Source organism: Chrysochloris asiatica, unplaced genomic scaffold (genome assembly GCF_000296735.1).
Source record: "Chrysochloris asiatica unplaced genomic scaffold, ChrAsi1.0 scaffold00013, whole genome shotgun sequence".
In the NCBI taxonomy this organism is placed as follows: Eukaryota; Metazoa; Chordata; class Mammalia; order Afrosoricida; family Chrysochloridae; genus Chrysochloris; species Chrysochloris asiatica.
This window is the reverse complement of record NW_006408531.1, coordinates 22,371,440-22,392,454: the sequence shown is the minus strand read 5'-3', so window position 1 is coordinate 22,392,454 and position 21,015 is coordinate 22,371,440. Positions and strand designations below refer to the sequence as shown.

The window sequence follows — 21,015 nt, the reverse complement described above, 5'->3', positions numbered from 1 at the left end:
GGGGGGCAGGCTTGCAGTGTATACTCTTTGGTTGGCTGATGGTGCATGTAGGGGATTGTAACCATGGCAATGAAACGATATACAATAGGATGAATGTAAAACTAATGTTCCCCCATATAAACTATCAAATAATTCACAATAACACATTAAAAAAAAAAAAGTATTCCTGAACACAAAATATATTTAAATACTCAGATTTTTTTTAATTCTATGGAAACGTGATTTCCTTAACTTTCAGTTTTTTCATAAATATTAAATGCCATCACTGAGCTCATCAAACTAGTCTTAACACACATTTTAATAACTGAAATCCAAGCTCTTCTTGTTTATCTTTTATGTTATTCTTGTTGAAAAGGAAGACTTGACAGAACTCTTTGAAATACTTTAATTTCACTAAAGATATGAAAAAGGGATAAAAATATTTAGAGATAATAGAGGCTGGTATCAAGTTCAGATGGAAAGCACATTAATCATTTAAATGTTATTTTTAAGACACTAAGTTCCATTCCCAAGTAGCAGAATTCAGTTGTTGTTGTTAAGCATCACACCAGACTAGCACAGTATACATAAGCTATCTGCCTAGACCACTACTGGTTTCTCAGGTGGACATACTATGGTGGCCTGAGTTTTGCTGTGATGCTGGAAGCAAATGCCACTGGTGTTTTAAGTACCAGTAGAGTCACACATGGTAGACAGGTTTCAACAGAACTCCCACACTAAGACAAACCTGGAAGGAGAGGCAGACTGCTTCCAAACAAATAACCACTGAAAATCTTATAAATATCAACGACGAGCCCCTCAGGTTGGAAGGCCCTCAAAATACAACTGGGGAGGAGCTGCCTAACTCAAAGCAGAGATGAAGATATGACGTGCGTGGAGTAAAGCTTTCAGGATCTTCATTTGCTGTTGGGGGCACAACTCAAATTGAAAAGAAACAGCTACAAACGTATATAATAACTGGAACATGGAATGTACAAAGCATGAATCTATGAAAATTGAAAGTCATCAAAAATGACATGGTAGGCATAAACAGGGCTGTCTTAGGCATTGTTGTTGTTATTTGCCTTCGAGTCAGTTCCGAACTCATAGTGACCTTGTATAGAGTTTCTGAGGAGTGGCTGGTGAGTCTGAACCACTGACCTTGTGGTTCAACCAACCATGAGGTTCAGTGTTTATTATCCTATAAGTACCACAACAGAACTCACTAATATCCTAAGCATTAGTGAGTTGAAATTGACTGGTACTGGTCATATTGAATGAAACAATCATAGGGTTTACTATGCCTAACATCAAATTGAAGAAAAATGTTGTCACATTCATCATCAAAAAAATTTCAAGATGCAACTTGAAGTACAAGCTGTCTCTGATAAGATAATATCTATTTGTCTACACGGAAGACCAGTTAATATTCAAATGTATGCACCAAATACTAAAGCCCAGTGATGTTAAAACTGAAGCATTCTAACAAACATCTTCAATCTGAAATTACTTACAAATATAATCAAGATGCTCTGATGATAATTACTGGTGATTAGAATGTGAAATTTGAAAGCAAAGAGGAATAATAAGTGGTTTGAAAATAGGTCTTGTTGATAGAAATGATTGATGGCAGAGACCACATGATAGAAACTTGTAAGACCAATGACTTATATATTGTACATAAACACCTTTTCTCAACAACACAAAAGGCGATTAAGCACATGGATCTAACCAGATGGCATATACAGGAATCATACTAACTACATCTGTAGGAAGACATGATGAAGATGCTCGATATCATCAGTCAAAACAAGGCCAGAGGCAGACTATGCAACAGATAATAATTTTGCTCATATGCAAACTCAAGATGAAGCTGAACAAATTAAAACAAGTCCGCCAGAGTTAAAATATGACCTTGAACATAGCCCAACTGAATTTAGAGACCATCTCAAGAACAGATTTGATGCATTAGACACTAATGATCAAAGACCAAAAGAGCTGTGGGATGACATCAAGAACATCATACAAGAAGAAAGCTAAAGGTCATTAAAAAGACAGGAAATAAAGAAAAGACCAAAATGAATGTCAGAAGAGACTCTGAAACTTGCTCTCCAGTGCAGACATGCTAAAGTAAATGAAAGAAATGAGAAGTCAAACAGCTGAACTGAACATTTAAAGGGCAACTGGAAAAGACAAAGTCAAGTATTCTAATGAAATGTGAAAAGATGTGGAATTAGAAAAACAAAACAAAAAGAAGAACATGCTCAGCATTTCTCAAGCTGAAAGAATTGTGGGGAAAAATGCAAACCTCAATTTGCATACTGAAGGATTCAGTATGAATGATACAGAATGCATCAAAAGAAGATGAAAGGTATACACAAAGTCAGCATACCAAAAGCAATGGTCGATGTTCAACCATTTCAAGAGGCAGCATACGCTTAAGAAATAATCCTAATGTTACTGAAGAAAAACGGATGCATTTGAATTACGGTGTTGGAGAAGAATATTGAAAGTACCATGGACTGCTTAAAACAAGCAATCTGTCTTGGAAGAAGTACAGCCATGAATGCTCCCCTTAGAAGCATTAGATGGCAATACTTGGTCTGCCCTACTTTTGACAAGTATATGGAGGGATCAGTCCGCAGAAAATGACATCATGCTTGAGGGTTAGCAAAAAAAAAAGAGGAAGACCCCTAATGAGATGGAGTAACACAATGGCAGTTAACAATGGGATCAAATGTAACAATTGTGAGGATGGCATGGGACTGGGCAATATTCCATTCTGTTAAGCAGAGGACCACTTTAATCGGAATCAACTTGAGGGCACCTACTAACACCACCAAGCACTTGCTTAGAGGGGATTTTGATATATGGCTCATACAGTGTTTTTGTGCTAATTAGAACCTTCCTATTCAATTCACTTTAGACTGCAGGCAGAAATAAGGTGGGAGATATCAATGAAAATCACAAACAGATCACAATAAGACTAAGATTAAGTTTCCTCTCTCTGTGAATGATGAGACTAGATGCACAATATCAGGCTCAACCTCAATTGTTTAAAATTATTGAGGTACAGTTAGGTTCATAAGCAGTATGAACCTTTTTGTTATCAAGTGCCTGCTGTGGATTGGACCCATGATGGGACCTTTTTCTTGGGGACATCGGGTCTGTCTTCGAAAACATTATCAGGTAAGCCATATACAGGAGTCATTGTAATTCTACATGACTGGTGTTTTGTAAAAGGGAAGAAAAGCCACAGAAAGAGTGTTCCACTGAGGGGAAGACAGATAATGTGATGAAGCAAGTGCATACGTGTATAGGAACACCAAGAACTGTCAGCAGCCACCAGAACGTAGGGGACAATCATGCAACAGTTCTGGTGTCAAAGCACTAAACAGAAACCAACGTGCCAAATGTCCTGTTTTGAACTTTTATTCGCCAGAATGTTAAAGCCACCCATTTTACATTAGTTGGTTAAAGCAACTCAAGCAAACTAAGTGTCTCTGGAAAATGGAAACTGAAGAGAAAAAAAAGGAGCTTTAAATAACACTCCTAGTTTTTTAAAAGAGCCGGTGTATAATCCTCTGTTACAATCAAAATAAGCAAATATTAAACTACCAACCTGACGAATATTTCTAGACTTTTTTAGACATTTTATTTTAATATTGGTTATATTGGATTTAATGTCTATGAGCGCCAAATGATATTACAAAAACATTACAGTGCTGTAAAGATGACAATCAATTCAGTCGATGTTTATCTGGGCCACAGAGTATATGTCCATCCATTTGCAGAGGAAAAGATGAGTAAAAGAACAGTCCAGCGCTGATGAAATATATTAAATCACACTCACAAGTAGAGAGAGACAAGATCCCACACCCTGGTCACCACAGTGCCCCTAACTACCTGCAATTTCAAAGGAAACCAGAGTAAGGGGGGGGGGGGGGCAGCGGGGAGACTATTTAGGACAAAATATTCTTATGTTTGACAAACAAAAACTATCATTAAGTTCTCAAGAGAGATCTGAACAGTTTAGTTAAAAAAAAAACAAAACAGTGATGAGAACTAAGAGATTCTGAACAGAATAAGTACAATAAATGCTGTATTTTTTGGTGTTGGATGAGAAAGTAATTTAAAATTTTAATGACTACATATTTTAAAGAGTGAGAAAAATGTGTCCACACAGATTTTTAAAGTACACATTTTATTCTGAAAATGACCTTTCTCACCATCCTAACCCTCCCTACTCAGTGCTCAAATAATTTTCATTCCAAAACAGAAAGAATTTAAAGATCTGGCTCCTATTCTACTAGTACCCTCTGGTAAAAGGAAAAAATTACAGTGGTAAATTCCCATGGCCTTCATTAGCCTACATGACAGAATACTTTAGAAAGGACCAATACGAGAAGTATGTTACCTTACAAATGATGTCAAGTAGGTTGCTCACAGAAGATGCTGTCAAAGTCCTTTCTACACTTTTCAAGTGCCACTAATATACAGGCAAAATAGACAATGTACAAATTTTCAAACCGAAAGTGGATAAAATAGAGGGGGGGAAAGTATATGTTAGAATTTCTTGACTACTGAGAAATAAGAACTGTGAAAGAAAAGCTGACATTACTAGAAGAAAGAGGCAGGGAGTTAGATAGTAAACCTGTTTTCCTTCTCAAACCCAGTGTGTTCCTAGTCAGCCATCAAGCTGCCTGAAGATGCCTACTGCAACTCCCAGTGAACGGAGAACGCGGATGCTTCTGGGAGTATGCATTCCATTCTAAGCTGTGAACCACTAAAGAGCCAGGGTCACATCTTATTCACATCAGTATCACTCTCATATCTAGCCCAGCTCCTCGGCCCTTGTAGATATTTAATAAATTGTTTTCATTTACTTAAGCCCTTGAAGTATATTTATAAAAAGTTAGCCTGCTGCTTCTAAACATTTAACATTCTGTCCAGGAGTGGACACAAACAGAAATCATCCAAGGGTCCACAAATAAGAAGCCCTGGTGTGATGCCTTAGGATAAACACTGGACCCTAAGGTCAGTTTGAACCACAAGGTCAGCAGTTCAAACTCACCAGTCACTCCTCAGAAATCCTATCCAGGGTTACTATGAGTTGGGTGCAACTCAACAGCACTTGACAACACATACACAAATAAAAATCTCTCTTTTCAAATTGGAGGGAATCAAGAAGAACTCCATCATTTAACTCAAGTAAGGTGTATGAAAGTGTTATAAATGTACAGGAAAGTAGAGGAAAATGAATCAACCATTACTACTTTGTATGAGCAGTAAGCCATAATCAGTTACCATCATGTCAATTCTGACTCCTGTCAACCCCATGTGTGTCAAAGTAGAACTCTGTAATACTAGCACTGGACAGCAAGGTAGGTTTGCACCACAAGGTTGGAGGTTCAAACTCACCAGTTACTCAAACCTTATATAGGGCAGCTATGAGTCAGAACCGACCTAAGAGACACTTAACAACTATCGGCCAAGTCCTACATTAATGTCCTACGAAGCAAGAAAAGAGTTCTTTTTCTCAAGTAACAATCCAAACAATATAAACAAGCATGAAAACCACTAAAAAGTGCAAGAGTTGAACAGCTGCGCAACACAAGAGAGTCTTGCACAAGACAGTGCAAGATTGTCATATTAATGGTGCAAACAAATTCATAAGAAAAAAGTTATCTGTGAGGTGGATATGAGTTGGACATGAAAAGACAGGAAGGAATCATGTAGATGAGGAAAATAACATACATAGATGCTCGAGGTGGAAACTTGAAAGAAGGACAGACAACTAGAAGTATTTGGGCGATAGAGGAAGGCTCACAAAATCCAGCGGTGATAGATTAGAAGATAATCTGAGGTCAATGCTAACAGAGGACTGACTGCCCAGATAAGTAAGAGGCACACTCGGTTCCTTTGAAGCCCTTATGTTCCTCAATCTTGACCAATATATCCTACCACATAAAGGGCATGGTAGTCTTTCCTCACTTTGTAAAAATTAAATTATTTTATAGAATTGCCAACTTAAATCCTTTTATAAACAAAAGGGATGCACTGACAAACAGCTGTACATGGACATTTCATCTGCATCTATTCCAAGAGAATAAATAATTGCACACAATACAAATATACTAGTGTAGCTAAATTACTTCAACTGTTAAACCCATGTCAAGTCAATTCTATCTCATAATGACCCTATAGAACAAAATAGAATGTTCCATACAGTTTCTGAGACTAAATCAGTATAGAGAAAAACAGCCCATCTTTATCCCAACAAGAGGCTAGCTGGTTTGAACCACAAAGATTACAGTTAGCAAGCAGCCCAATAGCTCACTAAATAAATACACTACCAGGACTTAACTCATCAAACAGTTCCTAAATCATATTCAAATTTATCACTATGTTATAGGATTTTATAGTATGACAACATTCCAACATCTCTACAAGTATGTAGATATTGAAGCTATTTAACGAGTAAACGTTGTAAAAGGTCAGTACCAGACATCTGGAAAACCAGTCTTGAAAGGTGAATGCAGATATGAGCAAACAAGAAAAATAAAACACACTTGAAAACAGTAATATCAAATTGGATTTCTAGGACCCATACTCTACATAAGAAATTGTAGAAGACCTTGACACATTTTTCTTTCTGATAAATATTTTTTTATCAGAACACTGACGAAGTGAGTGAATAAAGCTACATTCTGATAGCTTTATTCATAGCACTAAGAAAAATGGTACGGACATTCCTGTGTGGGCAGAAACAATGCCCTCAATTCTCAGACAAAATCAACACGTGGGAACTTTCAGATGCCAGAGGAAAATGTGAGTAACTTTAACTCAAAATACACAATCACTCATGCTTCTAAGTCTTACAGGAACTTTTCACATTTATTTTCAGACTTTTAATTATATATATACAGACTTATCAGCTATAGTATTACTAGCTCAGTCCTAGAAATAGAGGAAGCAAGTGTTTTCACTCTTACTTTGCAATCTGAGAATACAAGAAAAGAAAGGAAGTAACTTCGCCATGACACCCAAAGAGCCAAAAGAAAAGTAAACCTAGCTCTCCGGACTCATATCCATAGCATCAACTAAAGCTTTCTGTAGTTTTCCTTCCAGGCAAAAGTCCTGTTACGTTTCAACACGCTGAGTATGTAAATGACTTTCACAGAGATACTACAAGAGTTAATTCAAAAGTCCAGTATTATCAAAATGAAGATCCTAACAGAAAAGTGTGTCATATACCATTCAAATGTTTTATGGAATGTGAACAGAAATATCAGAGACAAGAAATGAAGTATAAAATTTCTTCATTAAGAACACTTAATCTGAAAACTTGAGGTTTGTTTCAAAATATGTTTGATATTTCATTATCAAGAGAAAATTACTGTCGAATGTTAACTGTAATTTGAACTCACTACAGTGAAAAAGTTGTTGGGGCTGTCAAGTCAGTTCTGACTCATCGTGACCCTAGCTAGACACAACAAAATGAATCCGTGCCCAATCCTGCCATCCTCACAATTGTTATGTTTGAGCCCACTGTTGCTAACACTCTGTCAATCCACCTTGTTGTGAGTCTTCTCTTTTTCGTTGATGCTCCATTATACTAATCATCAAGTCCTTCTCCAGGGATTGATTCCTCCTGACATGTCCAAAGAACAGTAGACAGAATCCCGCCATCTGGACTTCTAAGGAGCATTCTAGCTTTACTTCTTCCAACACAGATCCGTTTGTTGTTCTAGCAGTCCATGGAACTTTCAATATTCTTTCATAATGGAATAATTCACCACCACTCATCTGTCAGTTTGTTGTACTGTGGTGGTCTGAGTGTTGCTGTGATGCTGGAAGCTATACCACAGGTATTTTAAATACCAGCAGGGTCACCCACATTGGATAGGTTTCAGCTGAGCTTCTAGACAAAGACCAGAAAGAAGGAGAGCCAGGGTGCTACGCCTGAGTATTTAATCACTGAAAACCAGTGGAACACCGTCAGTAACAGAAGATTTTGACATTGGTGTGTGACCAGGAAGTGTTTCATTCTATTGTCCATAGGGTCACATGAGTCAGTGCCTACTTGATGGCACCTAACAATTACGACAACAACAGATTAATTCAAATGCATCAAATTGTCTACAGTCTTTCTTATTCATTGACCAACATTCAAATAAATATGAAGTGATTAAAAATATCATTACTTGACTCAGGTACACCTCAGTCCTCAAACTGACATCTTTGCTTTTTAACACTTTTAAAATGTCTTCATGACGGCTGCTTCCATGAGTGTTGATTGTGGACTCAAGCAAAATGAAGTCTTTGAGAACTTCAATTACTCTTCCATTTATGAGGACATTATTTAAACAAGCCAAGTATGGTTGTGTCACCTGAATATTGCAGGTGGTGATGATTCTTCATCTAATACTGATGCAGGAATTCCTCATATAACCCAGCTTCCTGGATTATTTGCTCAGCATACAGATTAAGGAAGTACAGTGAAAGGATACAACCTTGGCTCACACCTTTCCTGATTTTCAACCAGTCAGGAGCTCCTCTTTCTGTTTGAACAAGTGCCTGTTGGTCTATGTATAGGTTCCTCATGAGCACAATGAAGTGTCCTGAAATACTCATTCTTTGCAATGCTATCCACAGTCTATGATCCACATAGTTTTTTATGATTGCCTTTAGAGAGTCAATAAAACAAAAGTAAAATCTCTCTAGTATTCTCTGCTTTTAGCTATGATCCATCTGACATCAACAATATCCCTCATTCCATATCCTCTTCTGAATCTACATTGAATTTCTATCAGCTCCCTGCAGCTTGGACCAGAATCCAATTTTGGTGAAGATAATTTTAAAATGTCTTTTTAATTATCTTCAGCAAAATTTTACTTGCATATAATGGTAGCATTGTTGTTGTTGTTGAGTGCCATCGAGTCGGGTCCGACCCATAGCGACCCTGTACAGGGTTTCCGAGGCTGTAAATCTTTACGGGAGTAGAAAGCCTCATCTTTCTCCCGCGGAGCGGCTGGTAGTTTCGAACCGCTGACCTTAAGGTTCGCAGCCCGATTCGTAACCACTACGCTACCAATGGTAGCATAGTGGTTACAAATCAGGCGGTGAACCTCAAGGTCAGCAATTGGAAACTACCAGCTATGCCACGGGAGAAAGATGAGGCTTTCTGCTCCCATAAAGATTTACAGCCTCGGAAACCCTGTACAGGGTCGCTATGGGTCGGAATCGACTCGACAGCACTTAGCAACAATAACAACAATATTAATGATATTGTTTGATGATTTAGACATTCCATTGGATCACTTTTTTTTCTTTAGAATGGGCACAAATAAGGATCGCTTCCAATCAGTTGGCCAAGCAGCCGTCTTCCAAATGTTTTGGCATCTATAAGTGAGCCCCTGCAGTACTGCATCAATTTGTTGAAATATTTCAGTATGTACTCCATAATTCCACGACCCTTGTTTTTCAGCAATGCCTTCAGTGCAGTTTGAACTTCCTTTAATATCATTGATTCTTGATCATATGTTACCTCTTGAAATGGCTGAGTATCATTCGATTCTTTCTGGCACATTGAGTCTGTATTCCTTCCAGCTTCTTCTGATGCTTTCTGCATAATCCAGTATTTTGCTCATGTTGTCTGTTGTTGTTAAGTGCCACCAAGTTGGTTCCAATTCATAGCAACCCTGTGTAGGGTTTCCAAGGACAAGCTGATGAGTTTGAACTGCCAACTTTATGGTTGGCCATCCATCCCTTATCCTATAGCACTCAGAATCGTTCAATATTTTCAAGTTGAGGCTTAAATTGACTCTTCAGTTCTTTCAGCTTGAGAAATACTGAGCAGCATCTTCCCTTTCGGTTTCCCAACTCCTATTCTTTGCACATTTCATTGTAATACTTTAACTTCTTGAGCTGCCCTTTGAAATTTTCTATTCAGCTCTGTTGCATCATTATTTCTCCCAGTTGCTTTTAGCTTCTCTATGCTCAAAAGCAAATAACATTGAAAAAGTACTTAGCACAAAATAAAAATTTAGAACAAATGCAGATAGACTAGGCACTGGATCAAACTGATGCAGCAAACCTATTGTTACTTACGCCAAAAATAACATTAATTGAAGTCAAACCATTTCCATATTATTTTTCAAACTTAGCTACAATCATTCTTTTAAAATGTTCTGTTATCTAGCAGTTGTACTCATTTATTATTTCCAGCTTCTAAGAAACACAGTGGCAGCAACAATGGGCCCAAATGTAACATTTGAGAGGACGGTACAGGAACAACTGACCTGACTGCACCTACCAACAACAGCAACACAATCACAGCAGATTTTGTCAGTGAAAAACTTTTTTATCTACTTAATATTGACATATACTCTCTTTACTCAAAAGAACAGAGATGAAAACAAGGCTGCCTTGGTCTCTTGGTCAGCCTTCACCTGAGTTTAACTCCTCTGCTTCAGACGCAGAATACTCAGGTGGCCCACAGAAGAATGGAGGTGGAGAGGTGGAGCAATGGGGAAGAAGAGGTGAGAATAATGGGTAGATGCATGCAAGTATGTATACATCTATTTATTCGTATGTAATCTAGGAAGCAGATATTAGGATACCAAACAAACAAAAAGTTCTTCAGAAAATTATGGTTCTTGATTTTTTTTTAAATGTTTAGTACTGTAACACATACATTACATAGTTTAAACCAGGAACTTCTTTGGAAGTCTCTGGCCAAAGGTACTCAGGGTTAACTCTAGCAGGCAACTGCATAGTATTTTCAAGTACACTAAGTCATGTATACCAATGGCTTTACAATCTCTGGCCCATTAATCCCCAGCTCATTTTGCTGCAGGATCACTTTCAATTTTTTCCTCCTGACACGTGAAGCCTTCTAGAACCTCATACAACCCTTGCTATAAGGTCTCAGAAAGCCAGGCCATAACCATCTCCTCATGACTTCCTGTAAAGGACATGCTTCCAGTACCCTCTATGCTTTAGATAACATAAATGAAGACAATTATGTCCTCTCCAATGGGCATGCTATAACCAGGTCTCACTGAACATTAGCCCTGCATACATACAAAAAGAACGAACACTATACCCATCTGAGAAGTCTGATAGAAATAATATATTTAATAACAGTAAAAAAGGAAAAACAAATCTAGTCTCCCAAACCAACATATTTTTGTAATTACCATGTTGTATTCACCCTTCTTGAGTGTGTCCAAGTTATTAATAGCCAGGGTTTCACACAACATACTTCTCCAAACAGTTCCCAGACACTGATTTCCTGTATACAACTACAAAACCACAGATAAGCAGCATCAGCACATCACCCAATCTGTCTAAGATCAGTTCTGGAATCAAGAAGCCAGAGGGAACTCAGACCACGTGACAGCTATCCTAGGAGTTCCACTCATACGCAGACCTGATGAGTAACAGATCCATGCTAACTGTACAAACAATCAGAAAGCCAAACAGGAAGAAAACATAGATAAAATGGAAATGAATTAATAGAGAATACAACCTATAGCTTCTGCATTGTTGCAGTAGTTATGATTATTACTGAATTACAGCCTGTGAATGCAAATGGACTTCTGGTACATAAAATCTGCTACAGGATAACATCAATAAAGTAACTCAAATTCCCTTTTGCTTAATACTTGAATGGGGAAGTGATATACTCAGCAAGCTAATATATTGTCCATAAACTTTTATTTTTATAGCAGTACACTAAATACTGGTGTGGCACTGTGGGTTAATGTGCCAGACTGCAAAGCTGTTTGAACTACAAGGTCAGTGCTTCAAGCTCACCAGTCACTCCTTGGAAACCCTAGACAAGGTCGCTATGGGACGGCACTGACTCGACGACACTTAAAACAACAACACTAAATAATGAATAAGGAAGATCGCAGAAGAAATGACACATTTGAATTATGGTGTAGGCAAAGAATATTGACAGTACCATGGAATGCCAAAAGAAGAGTCTGTTCTTGTATGTTGGAAAAAGTACAGCCAGAATGCTCCTTAGAAGCAAAGAGAGTGAGATGTTGTTTCACCTTCTTTGAACATACTGTCAGAAGGACTTGTTGGAAAAGAACCCCACACTTGGTAAAGTGGAGGATTAATGATAAAGAACAAGGCTCCAAGTAAGAGGACTGACACAGAGACAGCAACAATGGGTTGGAGCATAAGAATTATGAGGCGGGTACGGGACTGAACAAGGTTTCCTAGCGTCGCTGGGAATCAGAACAAACTTGATGACACCTAGCGAAGACAATTATTTCAGATCCATCTGATTAGTGAAATGAATAGTGGTAGAAATATAAAGTTGTACGTAAAGATTACTTGGACAACTTGGAGATCACTTGGCAGTAACTGAGAAAGTGAAGAAACTGCATCACACCAACCTAGCAATTCCACTATCAAGTGTCTACCCTGAAGAAAACCCTTGCATACGTAAACAAGGAACGATGCACAATAATGTTTACTGAAACTGGGAGTAGTATATTTTAAAGGCTGTGCATTAGACCACATGGTTAATGTAACTGGTATCATTAAACTGTACACATAAATGTTGCCAAATTAGTAATGTTGCTACATATTTAACTTTTTATTGTTAACTGAGTGAAGTTTACAGACAAGATCATCAGTTTCATATTCAAAAATCATATACTTTGAGATAATTACAATCACTCTCAATGCAACCAGAGCTATCCCACTTCCTACCTTTGCTTCCTATTTCCATTCCACCCTCCTTCCCATTCCTTCTCAACTTCTTCCTTAACCAAGTGTTGCCCTTTGGATTTTGAATGATTGACCACTCCATGGTGAACATACCTTACTAGTGTTGCTGTCCCCTCCCTATATAACTATCTGCTGCTTGACTGAAGATGGGGCCACAAGGGTAGCTTCCTTTCCAGACCTGAAGGGTAGGTGATTACGGACCACAGCCTCGGGTTCCTCCAGTCTCTTTCTGACCAGCAAATCTGGTGTTTTTGTTTTATGTAATTTTCCGTCACTCTATCAAGCACCTTCTAATGTGATCTCTTTCAAAGCAGTTGGTAGTAGTTGACAGTGAGCACAATCTAGTTCTTCTGGTCTAAGTTCTTCTGGTTTGTAGGCCACCTATATGTCTTCCTTGAAGAAGTAAGCATCTATTCATGTCCTCTGTCCATTTTTTAATTGGAATACATTATCCTTTTCCTGTAGAGATGCTGTAGTTTCCTGGAAGTTTTAGAGATTAAGTCCCCTGCATATGACATTGCAAAAAAAATTTCCCAGTCACTGGGCTCTCTTTTTACTCTTGGTGAAACCTTTCAATGCACATCAGTGTCTGATCTTTAGGAAATTCCAGTCATCTATTTTGTCTTGTAGAAGTTTGTATATTTTTAGCTATACTTGATAGTGTATTTATGCCATGTATTACAGCCCCTAAGGTTGTCCTATTTTTTCATTAATGACCTTTTATAGTTCTAGATTTTCCAACACTCGCCTGTCAGTTTGTTGACATATCCAGATCAGTCATAAGGTACAATGCTGTCTGTGATAGGATAATATCCATGCACCTACAGGGAAGCCCAGTTAATACCACTATGTGGTTGTCAGATTCCAAATGGCCAATACCAGTCCATTTCAGCTCACTAATGCCTAAGATATCAATGTTTATGCGTTCCATTTCATTTTTGACCACTTCCAATTTTCCCAGATTCATACTTCATACATTCCATGTTCCAATTTTCAATGAATGTTTACAGCTGTTTCTCTTCATTTTGAGTTGTGCCCCATCAACAAATAAAGGTTCCACGGGCTTTACTCCATTCGCATTTTCACAGTCAACTCTACTTTGAGGAGGCAGCTCTTCCCCAGTGGCATTTTGAGTGCCTTCCAACCTGAAGGGCTCATTTCCCGGCACTATATCTGATAAGTGTTTCTCTCGATTCATAAGGTTTTCAGTGACTAAATATTTGGAAGTAGTTCGTCACTCTTTCTTCCTAGTCTGTCTTCGTCTGGAAGCTCATCTGAAACCTGTCCACCATGGGTGACCCTGATGGTATTTAAAATACCATTGTGTGACTTGATATGAAGGTATACTAACTTTCTTTGGGGTTACTCTGTAATTTACCAGTTTAAAACAATCTGTTTTATCTTGAAGCCTACTTGTCATTTGGAAGGTCTGTAACTATACTTTTCCCTCTTTTTGCTTTGTAGCGTCTTCACTACAAATTGTTACCTCTCATTCCCTATTTTTAAGTCTTGTAGATTTGTTTTACTTTGCATATTTCTGGTGTGGCGCTGTGGGTTAATGTGCCAGACTGCAAAGCTGTTGAACTGCAAGGTCAGTGGTTTAAGCCCACCAGCTGCTCCTCGGAAACCCTATACAGGGTCGCTATGGGTTGGAACAGACCCAACAGCAACAACAACATAACTGGATTTAACTCTGGATTGTGTTGTGTATATCAGCCTCAGGTTGTTGCCCACTGTTGATCGTTCACAGTCCAAAAAACTTCCTTTAGTATTTTTTGTAATGTTGGCTTGGTTTATTACAAATTCCTTCAATTTGTTTCTCTGGAAATGTTCTAACTTCACCATCTTATTTGAGAGTGTTTGGCTAAGTATATGATTTTTGGTTGACAATTTTTTTCTTTCAGTTATTTTTACGGCTCCCCATTGCCTTCTTGCCTGCATGGTTTCTGCTGAGCAATTAAGAGCTTAATCTTATTGGGTCCACTTTGTAGGTAACTTCATTTTTCCCATAATGCTCCCAAATTCTTTCCTTGTCTGTGATTTTGGAAAGTGTGATTATAATATATCTTGGTGATTTTTATTTTGGGTCTATCCTGTTTGGGCTTCACTCAATTTCTTGAATGCTTATCTCCTCGTCTTTCATGATGTTTAGGAATTTTCTTTTCCAGCAGCTCTTCAACGATCTTTTCTGTGCTTTCCTTTGTCTCATCTTAGTCTGGAATTCTGATCACCTGTAAGTTATTCCTCTTCATATTGCCCCAAATGAATCTTAGGCTCTCTTTGGATTTTTTTTTTTTTTTTGTCGTATTATTCTTCTCACTTACTGATATTGAGAGCTCACTAATTCAGCTCACTTATTAGGGTTCCAATGGTTCATATCTATTTTTTGCCCTTACAAGGTATTGTCCTTTTCTGAAATCTTAGTATTAATGTTCTGGATTTCTATACGTAGGTTTAATTGCTTCTGGCCCTGTATCTCTTTTGTTTGATCAATGCCTTTGTTTTGTTAACTCAAAAAGATTTTTAGCTCTGCTTCTTGGTCACTTGTTTGAGCTACTCTGTCTTGTTTGTTTGTGTGACAGAAATTGTTGCTTTCAAGACATTGTAGTTGTGTTGTATTTGTATTAAGCACATGACTGTATGTTGGTGTACTATTATAAATTCACCAACTGCCTCCTGATGGGTAAGATTAGGGGATTAATTATACACCATTTTCTGGTCTTGGTTCACGCAGTTCAGTGTACAATGGGTTTTGTATACTACCCAGTGTACAACATCTGGAATTGGTTCTTGCCTGATGTATTGTAGAGGATTGTACAGGGTTATGTCTGTGGCTGGGCTGTATAGACACAATTGCTACTTGACTCTTGTCGAGCGAGGCAGGAAAAGAATACACACACAAGAGAGAAAGAAAACAAATATTAGCAGAAAAAAGATAATAAAAGCAGGCAACAGCTAGAAAAAGAATACAAAAACTAAACAGAGGAAAGAGGGAGAGGAAATTTATAAAAAATTAAGAGGCAGAAAATAAAAAGAACTAAACAAATTATGGAGAGGAATAAGTAAAAGGGAATGAGACCAGAAAGCAGTAAAGAAAAAGAAAAAGAAATTAGTAGCAGCAATCTACAAAGAGAAGCAGGAAAAAAAGAGAAGAAAAACTGAAACCACAGATAGAAAGGATATATAGCAAGGAAAGGAAGAAGAGGAAAATAGAATAAACAAACAAACAATGAAAGCCAAAAAGCAGGGCAGGTGACAGAACCAGAGAGGAGAAATTTCTGTGGTCTCCAGCCAGCTAAGAACCTCATGTTGTGGGTGGGCAAGGAATGAGAAGGTTAACTGTTTTGACCCTATATGGACTTCCTGTAGAGCTAGGTGTCGTTTGTTCTGGTCACACAATCTGAAAGTAATTCATGCAGACTCCAAGGAAGCTGGGGGACCAGGGTGTTTCCATCCCAGAGGACAGCTGAGGGTGAGAGGTTCTGCTAGTCCAGGGCTGGCCAGAGCCAGCTCTGCAGGTCTGGAGCAGGTCACACCTGACTCCAGGAGCTGGGCTTCATGCTGCTAGTTCTAACTCCCTTTGATGTGATTCCAACTGCCTGGAGAGCAGGAGCTTTACTGGGAGTGAACGCAACTGGTGGTCGGCTACACCTCTGGTCACCAGAGTAACATGGGGTGCAAGAAAAAAAGTAATACCTTTCTCTCCACCAACAAGCAGAATGTCTCTGTACCACCTACTCTTGCCTTCAATGTCACCCTCAAAAGTTCAAGACGGTCACGCCATGCCTGGCCAACCAGCAAAGATCACCATTCTTCTTTCTACCTTCCTTCCTGACCCCTCCGCCCACCCCACCCCATCCCCACTCCAGATGTCCATTCAGCTGCTTCTCCTAGTGATGCCTAGTCCAGGGACAGCCAGGGCCAACTCTGTAGATTTGGAGCAGAGCCCACCCAAACAGAGTTCATGTGGATAGCTGCCCACACCACCTTTAATGAGGCTAACAACTGCAGCACTCACCTCCTGGCAGCTCCAACTTCTGGGACAACAGGAGCTTTCCTGGGGCTGAACACATGTGGGGGCCAGCCTTGACCTTTCCTCTGGGCTCCAAGAACAAAATTCACCTTTTATCTCCTGGAGTCACCAGTATGTTTCTGCAATGCCAATATGTTTTCCTGTCTCTGAAGCCATTCATAAAAGCTTAAAATTTTGACTATGCCGTGAATAATCAGCTGATAAAGGCCACCCACCAGTCTGTCCCCTTTTTGTTGTGTCTGTTCAGCTTTCTCTCCTAGTAAGTATTCAATCCACTTCTGAACTTCAAGGTTCCAGGACTACCATGTGTATCTGTCTCATTTGGTTTTCCATCATCTTTGTTGTAGAGGGTGTTCGCTATAGCCTTTCTGTCTAGTCTGCCATCTTGCTGCCTCCCACCTGTTTTATATTTTTATATATATATATATATATATATATATATATATATATCTGTATATGTTGTGTGTACATATATTTATTTATTTATAATAATTATTTTAAAAAGAAAACTGCCTCAGCAGAAGGCTAAATAAACCATACTTCATCATTCAAAGGAATACCACATAGAAGTTAAAATGAGTAACAAAGATTTGCATGGATAAATCGTTAACACAACATTCACAGATTAACAGCAGATTAATATAGAGACAAATGCAGAACATAAAGAAAGACAAGAGAATGATATTTCAGAATTTTAAATAAGCAAGCTAGGTCCCATGTGTAGCAGGTAAAAGAATGTAGCTCTGTTGTCAGGCTAATGAGCTCCACAGTCAAAGTGTTGTAGTTGTTAAGTGCCATCGAATTATTTCTGACTCAGTAACATGGCATATGGTTTCTGAGGAGCGGCTGATCTTGGTTTGAACTGCTGATCTTGGGGTTAGCAGTCCAGAGATTATTATTCTATAGCACACCACACCAAGACCTGGCTCAGTGACTCACTAGTTATGAAACTTTGGACAAGTTTTTTAATTCTCAAAATCTTACATTCCCACAATAATGCTTGGAATACCAATAACAATATCTATCTCAGGATTTCTGTATTGAGAGAATGAATCCATTTAAAGCTCTTCATTAATTTTTTCACTAAATATTAGCTATTAGTTGGTTTGCAGCCAAGCACTTAACCACTGTGCCACCAGGATTTCTCAGCTATTAATATTGTTTTAGTATAAGTGCCATCGAGTCTGCTCTGAGTCTTGCAAAACCAGAAAGCTTTTCCATGGAGCGACTGGTAGATTTGCACCTTGCATGAGTCCTGCTCCTGATACTACCAGGGTTTCTTAGCTATTAGTATTAGCCTTGTTGCTGCTGTTTTTAAGTGCTGTCAAGTCGGTTCCAACCCACAGTGACCTTGTATATGGTTCATGAGCAGCTGATGGGTTTGAAGCACTTGCCTTGGGGTTCAAACTGACCTTGCACTCCAGTGCCTTCTAAATAAAGAACTTCAGCTGTGAAAAGCAACAAACTTTTTTGCATGACAACAGCATAAGCTGCTGAGAGCTCTTCAGCAGATTACAACTGGCTTTCTATAAGGAGCAGAGCTAATTGAAGGCATGCTTTGCAAATCACAGGTGTTTTGTAACTGAATGGAAATTAAACAAATGATCTCATTTTTTTTTTTAATTTTGTGTCTCAAGATAAGACACTTGGGTTCAGGTTTACAGATCAAATTTCACAATTAAAGCCCCTCACACAGACAGAGGTTAACATGCAAACTACTCAATTCTGCATCAGAAAAGACACCAATCAGTACACCTAGCCAGTACCAATGGCAGACTATGGGCCCTGATTAACTAAGGCCAGGAAAACTTGTCTGCAATAGAAATGGCCCTCTTTTATGCTTCCTTTTTTTGTTTTTAAATACAGAATTTTAATATACTAGCTCACAGGAACTCAGTAAAACACAAAAATCTATTCAGTGTGCCTTGCCACAAGGGAGAGCAGGCTGTACTTTTACTTCCATCCCACACATGCAGACAGCTCTCCCCCAGCTCGCGGTCTCACCTCCAGGGCACAGTTGAATTCACTGCCATCCAGGAGGGTCACTTTACACTGGACAGCTTTGGTCTTCTTTGTGGCTTTTTGAGATTCCTTCTCTGTTTTTTGCTCACTAGTTTGTACTTCTTTTGTCTCTCTTTTTGTTGCTTCTCCTTCTGGTTTTTCTTCCTGAATTTCTTTCTCCTCCTCTTCTCTCTTCTTACTTTCTTCTCCAGCAGGCTATTGAGGAAAAACATTAAGTTCATGACAATATTAACACATCTGCAGAAGACAAAAATTAAAAGAAAAATGTTCAACAAGAAATGTGATCATTATAATGCCTCTAAGACTTCTGGTGTGGCATTGTATAATAAGCACTGAACTGCTAACTGAAAGCTCAAAGGTTCAAACCCACTAGCCACTCCTCAGAAACCCCATACAAAGTTGCTATGAATTGGAACTGGCTCACCTGCACTTAAAGACAAGACCTTGTAAAGGTTGTTAAGTACTTTCCAGTCAGTTCCAACCCATAGCGACCTATATAGGGGTTTCCGAGGAGCAGCAAGTGAGTTAGAACCGCTGACCTTGCAGTTCAAAACAACTCTGCAGTCCAACACATTAGCCCACAGCGCCACATCAGGACTCCAACAATAAGACTTTAAGACTTCAAAATTTCACTGGAAAAGGGCACGGAAAGAAGAGCAAGTTCTAACATCCCCCGATCCCCTCAATCCACCACCAAATCTTATTTGTCAGTTTGGTAATTTGAGGATTAAATGACTGAAAGACACTACATCCTGCCATTAAACATCATTTCAAATAACAAAATTTATACTGAAAATTTCAAATGATGACAAAGCCTAGACTTCTTTAAGTTATCAAATTGCACAAACATGCACACCAACAAATCTACTTCTTTCTACTCAGAATTTTAAAAAAATCAAAGTATATAAATGAGCCTTCTGCTTAAAAGAAGAAATGGCAGCAGTCTAAAAGTTATCTACTACCCGGTCTCTAAAATAAACAGGATTTATTTTAATAAATAAAATAAAATAGGGTTTCCAAGGAGCGACTGGTGAGCTTGAACCACGGACCTTGTGGTTCAAACAGACCTTGCAGTCCAACATATTAACCCTCAGCACCACAAAGCAGCATTTCAATACAAGAAATTTGGCTATAATTGAAATCAAGCAAATCCTTTTTGTTATATGGTTATGCCTTTGAACTTTCAATTCCAGACACTCACTTCCCATACATACCTGTGCCTCACCAATGTGCACTGAAGGTTTGTCTTCCTTAAGCTCCTGGTGTTCTCTCTGAGCTACTTCTTCAGCATCACCCTTGGCCTGCCTCTCTTCTTCTGGAAGAGATTCCTCTTTATCTACGATCTGTTCTTCAACAACATCTTGTGTAGGCTCCTTTTTGTCTGCTCCATCTTTGGCCACGACTAAGTTGTATGACTTTTGCTTCTTAAGCCATGGAGGTATGAATCGAGAAATACCCCTGCTCTCAGATGGATCCTTCTCTCTCTTCTGACGGCGAGGACTACTTTGGCTTTCAGCTGCAGAAGGTGCCTGGGAACTTTTCTCCTCCTCTGGATGGGATGATTGATTCTGCTGATTTTCTTCTTCGTCTTTAGGTTTCTCCTTAGTTGCATCTCCTCCTAAATGGTCAGATTCCTTTTTCACTTCAGACGCAGAGTCTACTTCAGTAGTCATGATCACAGCTTATTCTGAAAAGAAAGAAAAACCATAAAACGCTATTTTACAAATTCTTCTAATTTGAGTTTAAAGATAGAGTAGATTCATAAGCACAGGAGAAAACTCTGCCACTCTAAGTTTCAGAATTTCCATTTGAATCAGACCAACGCTTGCATCACAATCGATCTAATTCTGGTTCTATACCTAAAGACCTTAAAATCACTAAGGGCTACAGAGAAAATGATTACTTTTGCTTCAATAAGTTATAAACAGAAACTAAGAAAAATAATCTAATTTTGTTAAGGATAATTACTTTTCTCTCTATTGGTTCTGAGGCGTCCGGGCAGTACTTGGGTTAAGCATTGGAATGCTAACCACAAGGTCAGTAGTTCCAACCCACCAGGCGTTCTGTGGGAACAAAATAAGGGTTTCTGTTCCTGTACAGGGTCACTGTAAGGAGCTCTGGTAGCGTAGTGGTTACGAATCGGGCCGCGAACCTTATGGTCAGCGGTTTGAAACTACCAGCTGCTCCGTGGGAGAAAGATGAGGCTTTCTACTCCCGTAAAGATT

At 38.7% G+C, this 21,015-nt stretch overlaps 1 protein-coding gene across 3 annotated transcripts in view; it reads right to left on the bottom strand.

The window, feature by feature from the left end:
• EPB41L2 (erythrocyte membrane protein band 4.1-like 2) overlaps positions 1-20,466 on the bottom strand; it is a 124,357-nt gene extending 103,891 nt beyond the window's left edge. For 2 of the 3 annotated variants that reach the window (XM_006834667.1, XM_006834668.1), the window contains exons 1-2: positions 19,972-20,463; positions 18,773-18,985 (exon numbers count right to left, since the gene is read on the bottom strand). In XM_006834667.1, the coding sequence (XP_006834730.1) occupies positions 18,773-18,985; positions 19,972-20,463 (705 nt within the window). Of the gene's footprint in view, positions 1-18,772; positions 18,986-19,971 lie in introns of all 3 variants that reach the window. The other variant, XM_006834669.1, reaches the window with a different exon arrangement.
• Between the last annotated feature and the right edge of the window lie 549 nt (positions 20,467-21,015).